General features: G+C 38.1%; 1 protein-coding gene across 1 annotated transcript; it reads left to right on the forward strand.

Moving 5' to 3' along the window:
* The first annotated feature begins 270 nt into the window (after window positions 1–270).
* Window positions 271–2,030, forward strand: LOC145156612 (histone-lysine N-methyltransferase ASHH2-like). Its single transcript, XM_079075905.1, has 6 exons — window positions 271–473; window positions 557–723; window positions 794–873; window positions 1,187–1,303; window positions 1,468–1,560; window positions 1,688–2,030. The coding sequence occupies exons 2-5, from the start codon at window positions 573–575 to the stop codon at window positions 1,495–1,497; spliced, it is 378 nt and encodes a 125-aa protein (XP_078932031.1). The 5' UTR covers window positions 271–473; window positions 557–572; the 3' UTR covers window positions 1,498–1,560; window positions 1,688–2,030.
* Window positions 2,031–17,439: the final 15,409 nt, after the last annotated feature.

Below are 17,439 nucleotides of genomic sequence, written 5' to 3' on the forward strand. Positions count from 1 at the left end.
AACTTCACGAGATCTTAAGGTTTGAGCTTGAGGGACCCATTTAGACCTAGAAATCTGTATTATTCCTTTCAGCAAAAGAGATCAGAGAAAGATTCCATTTAGAAAGAGCGTGAATTATTATAGTTTAGTCGGATCAAAATTATTTTTTTTATTTTAAAGCCCATCTCATTTTTCAGTTTTAAATTCACTTAAAATATGGAGCATTTACTTAATTTACATGTTGCTTTCATTTTCAAACACTCTTTCTATCCCTATCTTTGCAATGGAATGAAAATGGTGAGAAACAAGTTGAAGGGTCTGGAAATAGTCAATGTCAATGATGTTTTATTATGTGACAAGTTTGACCATGGTGAGAAATAAGTTGAAGGGTCTGGATCTCCACGAAGTGCTTGGGTGTGTTGTGATGATTGTCATAAATGGAGACGTATATCAGCTATACTTGCAGATTCTATTGAATCCACTGAATGCTTATGGTATGATTTTATCTTTTTTTAACCTTTGATATAACAATATATATTGGGACGTGTCTAAATACTTCAAATTTTGTAATGTGAAGGATTTGTAAGGACAACATGGATATAAGCTTTGGGGATTGTTCAATTCCACAAGAAAAGTCGAATGCTGATATAAACGAGGAGTTGGAGTTATCTGAAGCAAATGGTAAGGAAGATGCTTTTAATACACAGTTGAATTCCAGTCAATCAGGACAAAAACAGATAATAGGTACTTGTTGACTTGAAAATCTTTTGTTTGCTTGAACTTCCATCTCTCATTAATCATGCCATTGTTACAGATCCTCCACAACTCTCTTGGAAGCCTATAAAGACAAACATGTTTCTGCATCGCAATCGTAAAAATCAGACTATTGATGAGGTTATTTGTTTTATTATTTATTAGATCTAACATGTAGTGTGCTTGCCAAAATGTGTGTTCTTGAAATGACTATTAGATCATGGTTTGCCACTGTAACCTTCATTAGATGGGCGCATGGGATGTCGGGATGAATGTCTTAATAGGATGCTGAATATAGAATGTGTAAAGGGAACATGCCCCTGTGGAGATTTGTGTCGGGATGAATGTCTTAATTAGATGGGCGCGTGGGATGTCGGGATAAATTTTGAGTGTATGTGTTTGTTCAAAGAGGTTATGGCATATTGACATTAGCACCTTTTATATGATTTTGCAGTTTCAAAAACGCAAGTATTCCAAACTGAAATGTTTTCCATGTGGAAAGAAGGGGTTTGGGCTTCAGTTGCAAGAGGATATTCCCAAAGGAAGGTTCCTAATTGAATATGTGCGGGAGGTAACATGTATACTTTTGTTATTTTTTTCATTTGGCACTATACAATAAGATTATGGAACCTTCTTGTTGCAAGATTCTCAGTTAATAGAATTGAGAATGTCATTAACTTGCTTATAATGGAAGTTATACAAATACAATTTCATTTTTTTTACATATTTTTGTAGGTGCTTGATATGCCTGCTTATGAGGCTTGACAAAAAGAATATGCTCGAAAGGGTCATAAGCATTTCTATTTCATGACATTGAATGGCAGTGAGGTTAGTACGCCCTTTAAATACACCTTTTGGATGAGATAAACAACATTTTATTTCAGATTTTAGACTATCATTATGCACAGTTTTTGTACTTCTTATTCAAATGTTGATAAACAACATTTTATTTCAGGTTATTTTTGTCTCTGAGAAACTTGTAATTGGTGTGGGCTATGACTGCAATCCCATGGTTTTTGCAGCAGATGGAATAGGATCATGGTATAATTCTGAGTTTTAGTTTTCAGGTTATTTTTGTCTCTGAGAAACTTGTGAAATTTGTCTTTTGGAAAGTAAGGGTAGGATGGTCATTTAGTGTACCTCATTTAGTAAACCTTACCTTCTTTAAAGCAACAATCTTTCCAGTTTCAAGGTCTCAAGCTCTGTACACGCTGTTGTAAGTCCCCTGTATTTTACAATTCCTTTGATAGATTGCATTCATTTTCCCCCTTTCTCTAGAAAAGGTATTCATCTCAAAATCATATTTCCTCTATAAAAAAAAAGTAACAGCCTAGGAATACGCTAAAAAACATGTGTATGTTTCATCTCAAAATCATATTTCCTCTATAAAATTCTTTTTCTTTTCTATCACTTTTATAAATTGTGGTCTAGAAAATATATAGTAGTTAATATATTACATGACTTTTAGGGATGGGGACAAGGATAATAACAGACAAAAATACTATTCTACCCCTTTAGTAATATATTGAAACAATTGTACATTTCTTTTATGGTATGGTAGTTTCAGCTTTTTACTTTTAAAGAATTTCATTTCTAAAAATTGTGGTGTAGCAGTTTTCTTAACGCAAGATTCAAGATTAGGAAGGTAGATCCGATCACAATGTATTATTTTTGTGTCTTTGTTAAACATATAGAGTCGATGGAAGCTGATGAAGGAGACAATTACACACATATTCCAGTAAGAAACAAAGTTGGATGATTATTTGTTAGTTTTATAGGAATGTATAACCCATGTTAGCAATGTATTATTTTTGTTTAACATTTGAATGATTATTTGTATGACATATTATAATTTGTGCAATTTATTTTATTTTTTGTGTATGAAATTTTATTTTATATTATGCAATGGATTGTATTTTTTGTATATGGTATTTTATTTCTATTATGAGACATTAAATGCAAATTTAATTTAAAAATTAATAAATATATAAATATATTTTTTTAAACATTTAAATTTATGATACGCAAAAATGTGTGCATCTTCATTTAAGCCATGACCTTTCTTGACAGGGGTTTTAATGATACCCATTACGTGTCATAAATGCGCGTCGTCTATAGACGACGCACAAAAGCGTGTCGTCTCTCGTTATGACAGGGCCTTCCTTGACACACATTTACGCATCGTCTGAGCGTTTTACGACACGCATTGCGCGTCGTAAAAGGCTGTTTTTCTAGTATTGCTTAGGACATGTTACTGACTAGGTCAGAGTTCGACATCGGCTTTTGAGAGCTACAATTTGCTAGTCAATTTTTGAAGTTATACTTGCAGTTATAGTTATTAGACTTATCCAAGTGGGGGACTATTGGATTAGGTGTCTAAGCCCATAACTATAATTGGTATGTACTTGAATTGATGGCAGTACAGTAATTTTGGGTTGCCTTCATACTAGCAACATGACATGATGACTTTTGGAGAGAGATGTTGAATTTATTATTTGGAATAATAAATTGGTATATAAAATGATTTATTAATATGTTATGGAAATAATATACTAATTATAAATCATGTTTTTTAATTAATATTTAATCAGAAATTAATTTGGAATTAATTTTGGGATTAAAAGAATTAATTAAAAGTACAGGGGCTGTTTTGCAATTAATTAATATTCGTGGTTTGGGCCCTTGGACCACCCTAAATAGGATTGGACGAAAATTATTGGGAGGCCCTATAGGTTTTAGTCCAAGGCCTTGAGAAGGGGAGTCTATTGGCTGCTTAGGCCTTAAGCTGGAAATTAGGGTTTCCTCAAGTAAACCCTAGCTTTGGCTCTAAGCAACCAACAACTATATAAAGAGTCCCAACCCCTTAGAATTTCGGCCACATGCTTCCAAACCTTAGTAGAGACGAATTCTAGTGCTTCCTCCTCTCTCTCCTTTCATCCTCTTGCATAGTGTGTTTGTGAGCCATTAGAAATGTTACACTTGTGACACTTGCTCTCAAGAGTTCAAGATCTTCAAAGGAATCATTGTTATTACTACATAACAATAAAGGTATGTATCTAAACCCTAGTTTTATGTTAATTTCAAAAATTGTACATGCCTCCTAGGGTTTCTAGTTTTGTGTTCAATGCTTGTATGCATACATAGGATTGTTTGCTATGTATAAAACCCATCTGTGGTATCATAGCGTATGGTTTTTTTGTTTTCAATTAGATTTAATACAATTGATTGAACTTGACAAATTAGGGTTTATGCCGATTAAACCCTAAGGCCTGTGATTTTCGCAATTAGGGTTTATAACCCTAGTTTTTTCGAAAATTGCAAAGGCTTTTTAAAACCGTTCCTTTGCCCTCCTTAAAGTCGAAATCTAGGGTTTCCTCACCCTAGGGTTTTCGAAAATTAGGTAAGGTTGAAAGCCTTGCCTTCCACCCCAAGTCATGGATTTCGAAATTAGGGTTGTGGATAGGGTAGTTATATTTGGTAATTATCTTTTAATTGTTTACTAGATAATTATAGAATCTTGTAATTATCATTCCCCATTTTCGAAATCTAGGGGGTAAAGGATTAGGTTAAATTAATTAATTTAATTTATTGGATAATCCTTACTTGGTTTAATAATTTAATTAAAAGTTTAATTAAAGGATAATTATTAAATCAAGGTTTTTAAATTTTTAAATTTAAATTAAAATGGCTTTTAATTTTTTAAATTTTACATAGATTTAAAAACCCTAGTATTTTGAAATGTTTAAAATACACCCTTATACTATATGTAATATTAAAAGTTTAAATATTTACTATACGTATAAGACAAGTTAGTCGAACCGCTAGTACGCCTTATTCACATAGCCGATCTATAAGGGGGTATAAGGAAACTGCCTATAAAATGTTAGTTGAATGGGTGTCCACTCTCACCCACCGCTTTCTTGATTGGTGGAGAGTCATTAGCAGAACGGGATTGATAGGACACTTAATTCTCATTAATAAGTATAATGAAATAAATAAACTAAATGTTTTATTAAATTCTCAATCTTAGTTACTTTAGGAAAATATGAATTTCATGCTAATCCGTGAAATTGCACATTGCACTTCATGAAAGTCGTTAGTGGAGCGTGTGTGGTTAACAGGCACACTAATATGGACTTATAAAGGGTAGAAATGGTTGTCTGGTAAATTACCGTTGATTAATGGAGTGTGTGTTGTTAAACGGCACATTAATTAGGTGATAAATGACATCGAGAGTACCAATCTAATTTGCATGGTTATTTACACCTTGTTTGTGATCCTCGGTATCCCAGTCACAAATGGAAAGGGCATAATCGAGATTAAACATGTCATTGAATAGTTCAATGAAAATCAAAAGATCTTGGAATTTCATTTAAAAAACCTATTTCGTTTAAATTTCGTTTTCGTGGTGAAATTGGTAAATCGTCATTTACCTAGCTTCAAATAATTTACAATTGGATTACGACATCCCTATTCTGAATTTTGAATTATTGTGTTGGGTACTAGCCTTACTATTTCATTTGGGTGTTATATTAAGGATTTTTCTTATCTAATCAAAGCTTGTCTTTCTTCTTTTGTAGATGTCAACTTCCAACAACGCTTCTGGTTCCTCCAACAACAACTCCAACCACTTCTCGCTCTTGAGCATCTGCTTAAAAGACACCTTTGATGGATCCAATTACAATGATTGGATTTGCAACATCAAGATGGTTTTGAGATTCGAGGACAAGGAATATGTTCTCGAAAAGGAACTGAACGAGATCGATGAAACTAAAGCTACTCCTGAACAAATTGTTGAGTATAAGAGACATTGCAACGATGCGACCAAAGTTTCTTGCATCATGGTTTCTACTATGACTTCTGAGCTTCATAGGTTCTATGAGGACTATTGGCCGTATGAGATGAACAAAGGCTTGATGGAGAAGTACCATCAGCGAGCTCGTCAAGAGAGATACGAGATAGTCAAATCGCTCATAGCTAGCAAAATGAAGGACGAAGAGTCCATCACGAACCACTTGCAATGCATGCAACGTTATGTGGATCGTTGGTTAAAACTCAATGTGAATTTCGATGAGGAATTAGATATTGACTTAGTCCTGCACTCATTGCCTAGCTGTTTATGATCAGTTTGTTATGACTTATCATCTGAACAAGGAGGAAACCACGTTGATTCAACTCCAAAGCTTGCTTAGAACCGCCGAGAGTGGAATGAAGGGAAAGAGTATTGCCTTAATTCCTGCTGCTATAGCTCCCGTCTTGGCCATAGGGTAAGGGAAGGGGAAGAAGATGAAAGCTCCCTCGAAACAGAAATGGAAGGGAAAGTCTCAAGATAGGTTGTCAAGCAATGGCCCTAAAAACAAGTATAGTTCTGATACCAACTTGTACCACACAATAGATTTATCTCTTCATCTGAGAAGGGGGACTCTAACAAGCTAGCCTCATTGGATGATATGGATTTGAGGTTTCCAGTCATAAGCTTAGGCCTAAGATGCCATCATTCATAAAATTTGTTTTTGAAGAACCTAAAGACCTCGCATTTTATCACCTTTGGCTCTCTATTCCATTTACCATTTATTAACAATCCATTTATTCTGTTTTCTTATTTTTGTTGTTTACAAAAGCGTGAAAGAATTTAGAATTTCATCACCATCCACAACCCATTTTATTCTAGATTTTTGTTTCAAGTCCTGAGCATTATTCTTTTCCGCCTTAACAATTTTTTGGAATACGTTCATCCTCTCTGAGATTTCTTCATTACTTAGATCTCTAGACTCAATACTTAAGTCTAGCTCCTATAACCAACATTTAATCTTTTTAAGATCAGCTAGTTCCTTGGGATAATTCAGTTTCCTCCATTCCTAGATCTCGTTTTTCAGGTGATTTAATTTAGCCTCCAAGTAGGAGTATGGAGTACCATAACCTCTAAAGTTTGACCATGTTAATGTGTCGTTGTCATTAAAACCTTCCTTGTGAATCCATGAGTTGAACAGTTTGAATGGAGGTGGACCAAAATCCACCACTTTCGTAGTCAATAGAACAGGACAGTGATCTGAAGTTTCTCTAGGTAGAGTGGTGATTACCGAGGAGGGGGAGCATATTGGTGAAGTTTGAACAAAAAAGTATCTGGTCCAACTTGCTAAGTTTGATTTCACCACTACAGAAATTAGTGAATTTATTCTCCCTATTTTGTGATCCGTGAGACCTGCTTCGAATATAAAACGATTGAACTCAAAAGCAAATTTAGCATAAAAGTGAGAGTTAACTCTTTCCTCCGGTCTTCTAATGACATTAAAGTCTCCCATGAATATCCACATGCCTTGCTTATCATGTTTTATTTGAACAAGTTCATTCCACAGTTTGTCTTTGTTTGTGACCGACTGTGGACCATATATGTTTGCGAAGGCTATATTGTCTCTCAAGCCTCTCCAATTTCCGATTGTAATAAGAAAATAACGAGATTTTATGGTTTCATAGAATGAGAATTGTAACGACCCATAAATATTGACATAAAATTTTGTTTTTATTTATAGAAGAAGCATCATCAATTACTTGTTTTAAAACCAATACATTAAAATCATAGTATAATCCCATAATAGAGTCAAATGTGGAACATAAAGTGTGTGCCATGCAGTCAACTCAAGCTCTTCCTTTTGAAAACCGAAGTATATGAAAGATAAACTGAAAACCGTAAGCACAAAGCTTAGTGAGTTCCCCAAGATACCACATACCATACATCTAATAAACATACAATAAACACATAGTGGGCCCCACTCTGTCATCGGACCCCGCCCGTATAACATTCCGTTTGGAATTAAAATAAATAATAAACCCTAAAACCTCGAGTTGTGAATTATATTTTCATATATATATATATATATATATATATATATATATATATATATATATATATTACTCTAACCCTAAATCCATAATGATTTAGCAGGATGATGGTTCCGGCGAGTTAAATGTCATAATTTTGGACTTCGGGGGCTAAAGTATGATTCCTAGGGTGGTTTTGTAAATAATTTGAGAACCCAGGGGATGTTTGGTAATTATGGGAGTTAAGTTGAAAACGTTTTGGTGGTGGAGGGCCAAACTTGGAAAAATGGTTGTATGTTTGAAAGAACACGGGATTAAACCCGGTGTCCCTTCCCCATCTTCTTACGTTGTATAACCCTAACCCAAGCTACATTGTATCCAGCCGCCACCCTTATACCTCCATGCTAGAGCCGTCACCACCTCCTAATCACGTTGGAACCGATGAGCGTCGCCGCCACCGCTCTGTTTGCCGGCGAGGACGTGGGTTGCGAGCCCGAGCCCGACGTTGTGAATGTGGGAGACCGGATGAACTGCAATGTCTCTCTCTGTTGACGATGCAACCCCTCTCTTCACCCTTTTTGCTGTTTCCGTCGTGCCTTGATGTCGCCGTCACCGCCCATGTGACTGCTCGGTGTTGCTGGTGTTCTCCGGCCGCCGCCTGCCACCTCGAGGGTAACCGAGTCGGGTGTGTTTTCTTTGATTATATCTCGTGTTAGTGTTCGCGTGTTGCTGCTACGAGTCGAAGGCGTGCGTGTGCATTTTTTGTTGGCCGGAAAACGTGGGAGTACTACCATCGCAGCCAACCATGGTGGCTGTCACCTTGCTGCCGCCATCAGCCACCGTGGAAGGTGGTTGTATGTGTGTACTATGGTGCAAATATGTGTGTATTCTGTTGTTGATGTTGTATAAATGTATTTTTGGCCGAAATAATCAAGGAAAACCCGTCACCACCATCCTGAGGTAGTGGCTGCCACCTCATGCCGCCATTCTACTGCCACCAGCCGCCACCTTGGGTGGCTGTGTGCATTTGTGTGTGATTGAACTGTTATTTGGGATACTTTTGACATGTTTTGGTCTAGAATCATAACCACCACCACCACGAGGTGGTGGCTGCTGCCGTGAAACACCGTTAACCACCACCACACGAGGTGGCAGTAGGTGGTGTCGGGCCTAGTGAAACTCTAGTTAATTTAAAAACTTAACTTTTGACCGAATTGGCATGTGTTTGGGTTGGAAACCCTAATTAGGGTTTGGGAAACCCTAATCTTGGAGACTTTAGTTTAGACTTGTCGGGACTCGCGTTTTGGACTGTTGGATTGGAGTTATTAATTATTTCCGACGACATTGTTTGTTTGACCTAGTAGAATGGACTTAATGAATTAAGTACTTAATGGGTTAAGTGTTTTTACTTAAACCTAATCTTCATTTTATGTGAAAACCCTAATTTTGTTTGTGCTTTAAGTTGGGCCTTTTCTTGGGCTTAGGTGTTTGGGTTCTTGTTGGGCCATCTAAGAACAAGTGTATGGACTAGGATATTTGGATGGGCTTTAGGGTAAGGCCCATGTAAGGGGTTAGGGCCCAATTTGGAATATTGGGCCATATATTGGGCTTTGGTTGATTATTTGGCTTTTGGGCTTTCAGAGTGTAAGTTCGGCCTTGGTCTTGGACCAAGCTAGGTTAGGGGTAAAATAGTCTTTTCACCCCAAGTATGGATTTATAGTGATGAAATGGAACCCAAATATTAATTGGGTGTTGCTTTGATATTGACAGTTCAGGGATCTATCAGCCAACAGCTAGAGATTTATCCGCAGGACTTCAGCAGTGTGAGGTGAGTTTCCTCACTTGGTATAGCAGGTCTAAGGCACCAAAGCCGACCCTAATATGATTGTGTTGATATACTTGTTGTCTATATGATGATTGTATGTGTTAGTGTATGTATGTTATGCCTGGGCGGGGGCCATTATGCGAGTGTGGGCTGGGCCCGTATCTTCTTGGGCGGTACCTGTTATTCGAGTATGGGCGGGGCTCGTATCTTATTGGGTGGTACCCGTTATTCGAGTGTGGGCGGGGCCCATATCTCATTTGGGCGGGGTCCATTATATGATATGTATGGTATGAGGTATCTTAGGGAACTCACTAAGCTTCGTGCTTACGATTTTCAGTTTCTTTTTCAGGTACTTTTGGTTGCAAAGGGGAAGAGCTTGAGGTGACTGCCTCGCACACACCACCGGAATTCCGCATATAATATTCTACTCTGATTTTTATGACAATTGATACGTTGGTTTTCTTTTGAGTTGTATGTTTGGTTTATGAAAAAAAATTACTACTTGATCTATCTTAAAAATGAAAATTTTGGGACCATATTTTTAGATGTTACAGCCCGGCATCAAGCTGAGCTCGGTAAAACGGTCCCCTCCCAACATCAATAACATATATAAAAAAACACATACACATGCAATAATCACATAGATACATAGCATACAAATATTCATCGGGCCCGGCCCGGCATCGGGCCTTAGCCCGGAAAACATATAAACACAGGCACATGCAAGAGTCAGAAATACAACTAGCATACTAACAATATAACATAAACATGGGCTGGCGTTGGTGCCTTCAACCCGCTAAACCCAATGAGGAAACTCACCTCGAACTGCTGAAGTCCCGCGGATAAAACTCTATCTGCTGGCTGACAGATCCCTGAACTGTCAACATCAAAACAACGCCTAATTAATAATCGGGTTCCAATGCATAACCATAAATCCATACATGGGGTAAAAAGACTACTTTACCCCTAACCTAGCTTGATCCAAGGCCAAGGCCCAAAATCACACTCTGAAGGCCCAAAATCCAAACAATCAACAATGGCCAATTTTCCAAATTAGGCCCAAACCCCTCACATGGGCCTTACCCTAAAGCCCATCCAAATATCCTAGTCCATACACTTGCTCTCAGATGACCCAATAAGAACCCAAACACCTAAGCCCAAAAGAAAGGCCCAACTCGACGCCTAAACAAAATTAGGGTTTCACATAAAATGACGATTAGGGTTAAGTAAGAACACTTAACCCATTAAGCACTTAATCCATTAAGCTCATCACTCCACTAGTTCAATCATACAATGCGGTCGGGCATAACTCATAATTCCAATCCAATGGTCCAAAACGCGGGTCCCGATAAGTCCCAAATAAAAGTCTCCAAGATTAGGGTTTCCTAAACCCTAATTAGGTTTTCCAACCCAAACACATGCCAATTAGGTCCAGGTTAAGGTTTTAGGTTAATTAGGGTTCCACTAGGTCGGATACCACCCACTACCACCTCGGGCGGTGGTGGTCGACGACGGTTCACGGCGGTAGCCACACCCTCACGGTGGTGGTGGGGGGTTTTCCTTGATTTTCTGGCCAAAGATTGCTCCTACAACGTCATGCCATAATTCACAAGAAAATATACACCAAAACACACATACAGCCACCTCCCACGGTGGCTGGTGGCGGCAGGAAATGGCAGTAAGCGGCAGCCACCATGGTTGGCGCCCAACAAATACACACACATAGCCGACAACCATAGCCAAAAAACACCTAAACGCGAGCACAAACACAAACGCGAATGCAATTGGTCCTCCTTAGGGTGGTGAACCTAGATCGGAGCAAATGAAAAGGAAGCTTATACGAGCGGCGGCGGCGGCTAGTTGCTGCAGAACAAAGTCAGAAGCGAGGGGCAGCTGGAACAGCACCGGAAACTGCCGAGTGCGGCTGTGGATGGTGACAGATAAGAAGATGAAGAAGAAAGGTGGAGGAATGGTGGCAGCGGACACACCCAACACTCACGTTGTCAAACTCGCTCTCGCCAGAAGGGGTAGCAACCGCGACGCTCGGCGGTGGCAGCAACGATAGGGATGACGGCGCCGGAGATGGAAAGATAAGGGTGGCGGCTGGAGCTTGAATCCAGGTTTAGGGTTTGAATGAGAGGAGGTGACGGGTTTATGCTCGTCCATTTGCAAACTAAACTCATAATTACACTTCCAGCCCCTCCCTCTTAATTCTTTTCAACTTTATTCCATAATTTACCAAACAACCATCCGCCTTCCAAATTCTTTACAAAACTAATCTGGAAATTACACTTTAACCGCCAAAATCCAAATTATGACATTTAACTCCCCGAAATCAACACCCTGCTAAGTTATTACGGATTTAGGGCTACAATAAAATATAATATATATCTCGGGATTTAGGGTTAATTATTTATTTACTTATTTTAATTAATTAAGTTATGTATTTATTTAATTTCAAACGGAACGTTACAATAATAAATTGTTATCCCAAACACTTATCATTCCACCAGATCTATCATGGGAACCAACGCCATCGAAGTCAAAGTTACTATTACCTCAACATCCTTCAACATTAACATCCTCCAAGTTAACCAATTGGGTCTCTTGGATGCAGATGAACGATAACCTGTGCGGATTCTTAATAAGCCTAGCCCAATTTACTTTATGGTCCTTACCTATACCTATGATGTTTAATGTCAAGCAATTCATTGGACACCAACGTGTTCACCTGATACTCCCATAACTTCAGCGAGAACTGGGCTATCTGCTTCAACATCAAATTCCATTTCACGCCCAATTACTACCATTTGAATCTTCTCCATGGTTATTGTAGAGTCTTCCTCATTTTCCTGTGACTGACCTAGTGTTTGTTGACACTTAAGCTACAACTGAGGTTTGGAATTAGTGGCCACCTAAGATAAGAGTCACCCCTTGACAACGAGGGGGAGAAGGTAGACAATGATTGAAGGAGATTTGTTGTTTCTCCTTCTTTTAGATTTAAGGTCGTTCCTAACATTTCCAATTAGATTCTATTTGACTTTCACAACAAGTTATATTAAGGTTAGTTGTTGAGTCCATAAGTCTAATCCCGGCTGGGAATGAAAAGGGCCCAAAACAACCCCCCTGGACTAGAGATTTTAATGGCCTGATTGGCATTGTCGTCGGCCTAACACTTATAGAACTAGTATCAATTATCGGATCAGCGCCCATACCTAAGACCTCTTCGATGCATATGTGGTCGTTTTCTTGATTCATCCCCGTCGATGACGATTCCCCAAGAAGCGATTCGCCTACTACTTCCTAATTGTTATCCGCAGAATTAATGTTTGTCGGAGCCATCGGTGGTGGCGGTGACGACACCCACGGGGAAAACTTAGTCGATTCAATTTTTTGCTCATCACCTGATGAGCTCCATTGATTGATTTCGCCTTCCTTTAGGTCATCGTCTCCCACTTCCACGTTCCTAACAGTATCTGAAATTCCTTCTTCATCCTTTTTTGATTATGATTTGTGCTCTGGATGCTCCAGTGGATCGAATTTGAATGAAAACCAATGCTTTGCAAAACTGTTATCTTTTGATACTTAATTAGGCTTAGTAACTGAGAACCAAAATTAGGTAACCTGGTGCGAATTGCAAGAACTCAGAAGCAGAAAAATTGGGTAATTTGATGGGACTAGCAAGAACTCGGGAGAAGAAAGGAGTGTACGAAAGACTCGGTAATTGCTAATTGGGTAATCTGATGTCGACTTAGAACCTGACCGCTGACAACTTGTATGTTCTGATGTCAATTGACGAGGCGAGGCATGATGTCAGTTCATGAGCTCGAGATGTTGATTCGGTTTACGCTCCCACCTGATGTCGATTTGGTTTATGTTCGCCCTAATTCCCGCTCTTATTGTTGTCGCCGGAAAAAGTCGAAAATTGCCGGAAAATGCCATAAATCACCGGAAAACGACGGCTTAGAAGCAATCTCTGGTTAGTGGTTGTTTGTGTGGGTGTATCATGCCGAAAAACGAACCACATAACGGTGGAGATCATCGTCGTCAGAGTTTTGCGATAGGGAGGAAAATGCACAAGAAATGGGTCTTGTGGGACGAAGGGGAATCAAAAGGAGTGTGTTGGGTTATTTATTAAATTCTGTGAAATTTGTTACGTATGTAGTTAGCATTTTTACGGTTTGGGTATGTCCCTCCGTCTTGATAATGCTAGGGTTAGGCTTTAAATACTGCATGCATGTATTGTATTAGGGTTAATCGTTTTGTGATTCCCTACCGTGTCTTTACACAGAAGTTCTTTATCGAGCTATTCTAAGACAATGATTATTAATCATTCGACATTACTTCGATCATTGCTTTTATTGTTTTGATTCATATTCCATTTTAGAATCTATCAATCTATTCATTATTGTCTTAACAATTGGTATCAGAGCAGGAGATTGTGTAAATCATACGCAACTCTTCTGTCGAAGTGTTATTAGGGTTTTCTGCTTGTATTGTATCTGTTCTTGTCGTCTTCATCGTTTTAATCGATTGTTGACATTGGATATTGATCCTTATTACGCCCTAAACTCGATTTTAGTTTTACACATCCGATTCTTTCCAAGTTTTAGTGAATCTACAACATGCAACCTGAGGACTTACATACTCTATCTTTCAATCTTTCTAGCAGCATCGGATCTACTACCAGGATCCATATCCTCTTCCCACAAAACTATGAAGTCTGGGCTTTACATTTTGAGGACTATGTTGTGGGTATTGAATACCATGGAATGACGATTTGGCAAGCCATAATAGAATGAACATTCATGCACATGCGAACCAGGAGAGTCATCAAAACTCAAGCAGAATACAATACTCTTCTTATCGATGTTAAAGATATTCCTCAAGATGAGAAGGATAAACTGTTGAGCAACGTCAAAGATATGAGGCTAATAAGGTTTGCTCTACCACCGGACACCTTTCGCCTGGTGATTTCCTGTGAAACAGCGAAGGAGATCTGGGATTGATTAAAAGATCTCTATTTAAGTTATGCAGATCTAGAACACTCCATTCAAACGCAACTTCCTTCAAAGTTTGGTGCCTTTGTTCAGAAGCCAGAGGAGAGCTTGATCAAACGTTCATTCTTTACAACCATCTTTTAAGTAGGATGATGAAACACAAAATAAAATGTGAATTAATAGAACAAAAGGTCACGTTTATGAATGGTTTGAGGTTCGAATGGAATGCAGTAGTTTCAACTGTAAAAGGCCATGAACAGTTTAAGAACTATACATTGGCAAAGCTAGTGGTAATTCTTCGATCCGACGAAGATGAAGTGACAAAGGAAGAGAAGGTTGTTTTTGGAATGGGATCTTTGGCCTTGGTTGTGAAGGGAAAAACTATAGCAGAAGAGGATTCAGAGTCTGATCTCTCAGATTGCGAACTTACGAAAGAAGAATACGCTCTAATGGTCTTAAACTCCAAAAAGTTTGCGAAAAAGAACTTTGGGTGCCTCAGAAACAGGAACTGGCAAGGGAAGTATAATTCGGATAAAACAAAGGACGAGAGCCCCACGGACTCTCAAAAGGATGAGGTAAAGAAAGAGAAAAAGCTGATGGGAGATTTTGGATATGACTGCAACTATTTTCTTGGCAAGAATCATCTGTCCAAGGAGTGTACGTTGCGAAGATTGAGTGAGAATAAAGATGTAGAAGATAATGATGAAGCTTACTATCTCCAGAAAATTGAGGAGATCAGAAAGAAGAAAAGTGCTAACAATGTTAAGCATGCTTTGATTGTGCAAGAAGATGATGACGAGTTTGGAAGAGTTGAAGTCTGGTCGACTGACTCAGCGGATGAAGAGGTTAGCAAACCCACTCATGGTGAATGTTTCGTTGTGAAGGCCGAAGTACCTGAGTACGAGGGAAAATGCTTGATGGTTCGTAGTGAAGTCCCAGAGCAAAGAGGATACGCTACTGATGGCGGCCTTGTCTCCGACAATTGCTTTGCTGTGAGACCTTTCTCTAAGCAGATCAATAAGTGTGAGAAAGTAATCAACAAGGTACAATCTATTCTCCTGTCTCTTAATATTCCTTTCACTCAGTACGAAACTGAATTAGATGATTTAAAATTTACAGTCTCTAGTTTCAGCGATAGCTTAAAAAGAACCCGTTTATGTAATTCTAACTTAACTGATCAAATCAGCAGGGTAACGAACAACAGTGAAGAGAGACAGATATGGATTGAGAAGTTGGAGTTAGAGCTGTCTAGGTCTAGGGATGATATCATTTATTTGCAACGAGACAATTTAGGGCTTTTGAAACAACGAAATATTTTCTGTTTGATTGCTAAACGTCTTTATTTTAATATTACTCAGCTGCATCTCGATTGTGAAATAGGAAAGAATATACACAAAATGATTTTGCCCTTTCTCGAAATGAAAGAGGACGAAATCGATGCAGATTGTTTCAAATGTGAATCCATTGTTTCGTATGACGATGTTTCTGATTCTTACAAAATTGGACCATACAAAATTAAAGCTTACATATAGTCCAAAGAACATAAAAATATGCTAAAACAAATTTTGAGTGAGAAAGATAAAGAGCAAATTAAATATGATACTTTACAGAAATTTGAATCGTTGTGCACTAAATTAAGTTCAGAAAATACTCTTGATGTTGAAAATGTATCTGAATTTGATGATGAAAGTGACATGAGTGAAATCTTCGTGGAGGATGAGATTGATTGTTCAGAATTTGTAAAAAGTAAACCTGAACCAAAGAAAAATCTGATTTCAGAAAATTCAGTCAAGTATGTTCGTATTTCAGAAAATAAAGTTTCAAAGATTTTAAAAGAAAAGGCAACAATTTTTCCGAAAGTTCAAACTGTTCCAAATCAAGTTTTCACAACTTCTGGACTGAACAATAAACAAACCTTAGAATTATCATCCCTCCTAGAAGAAGACAATGTTGATGGGTGCGATGAGTACTTTTGGTCTTCTCCCATAGACAATGCAAATGAAACCAAAGGTCTTTCTGGAATGACCTCTTGGAAAACGAAGGGAGGATATGTGGCCAAACCACTGAACAAGGTTAACTCCAGTTATGGAAAAGGCAGTCCGAGTGGAACCAAAAATGTTCCAAATGTTATGTCATCTGAACAGACCAACACTCTTGTTAGAAAAGCGAAACCTAGGGCTAGCATTCATAAGTCAGCTGATGAATTTGTTTATAAGAAACGTCAAAGAAATGTGAGATATAAGAAAAACTTAAAAGAAAGAAATCATTTATGGAGTTTTAAACATTCCAACTTTGTTAATCAAGAAAGATCTGTAAATCAGAATGTGAAAGTCTCTTCAAATCCGAATCTTAAAAGGTTTTCAAAACCACAGTCTTCCTCTCCATAGGTTTCAAAACCAAAAGTTTTTCAAAAACCATCATTTTCAAAACAAGCGAAACCTATGGAAAAGACAGAATCTGATTTCTCTCCAAAAACTAATGTTTCAAAGTCTGCCAACACAACGAAAGATGGTAAGGGCAAAGGAAAAGTTATTTCGGAATCTAGACTTTCCTTCAAAAAGTCTGAAACACACTTGAAAAGAGAAGAAAACAAGTTTGAGAAAAAGGTTGCCAAGCAACAAATTGAAGCTAAATAAATAAATTTATTTTTTAAAGAAAAGAATCCTAAAAATAATAGGATTGTTGTTTTCAAAATCATGAAAGGAGAGAATTTCACTTTGGTAAAACGATCTTACTTGGTTGATGAAGCTATAACCTTTCCTGTTTCTAAGAAAGCCTCACATGGACCCAAACAACTTTGGGTTCCTAAATCTCTCTGAATTTTGTAGGTGAATCGTGACGAGCAGTTTGAGTCCGAATAGTATATTGATAGTGGTTGCTCGTGTCACATGACGGGAAGGAGAGAAAAATTAAGGGAATTCAGGTCGTTGAAGGATGGAGAACGAGTTAAGTATGGAAATAATTCACCCGGGGAAATCAAAGGATACGACATGATTACAAATGGGGAATTCTCTATTCGGAAGGTTGCCTATGTGGAAGGCCTGCAACACAACCTCATAAGTG

The sequence above is a fragment of the Lactuca virosa genome, chromosome 2 (assembly GCF_052849685.1).
Source record: "Lactuca virosa cultivar CGN04683 chromosome 2, Lactuca_virosa_CGN04683_v6, whole genome shotgun sequence".
Lineage (NCBI taxonomy): Eukaryota > Viridiplantae > Streptophyta > Magnoliopsida > Asterales > Asteraceae > Lactuca > Lactuca virosa.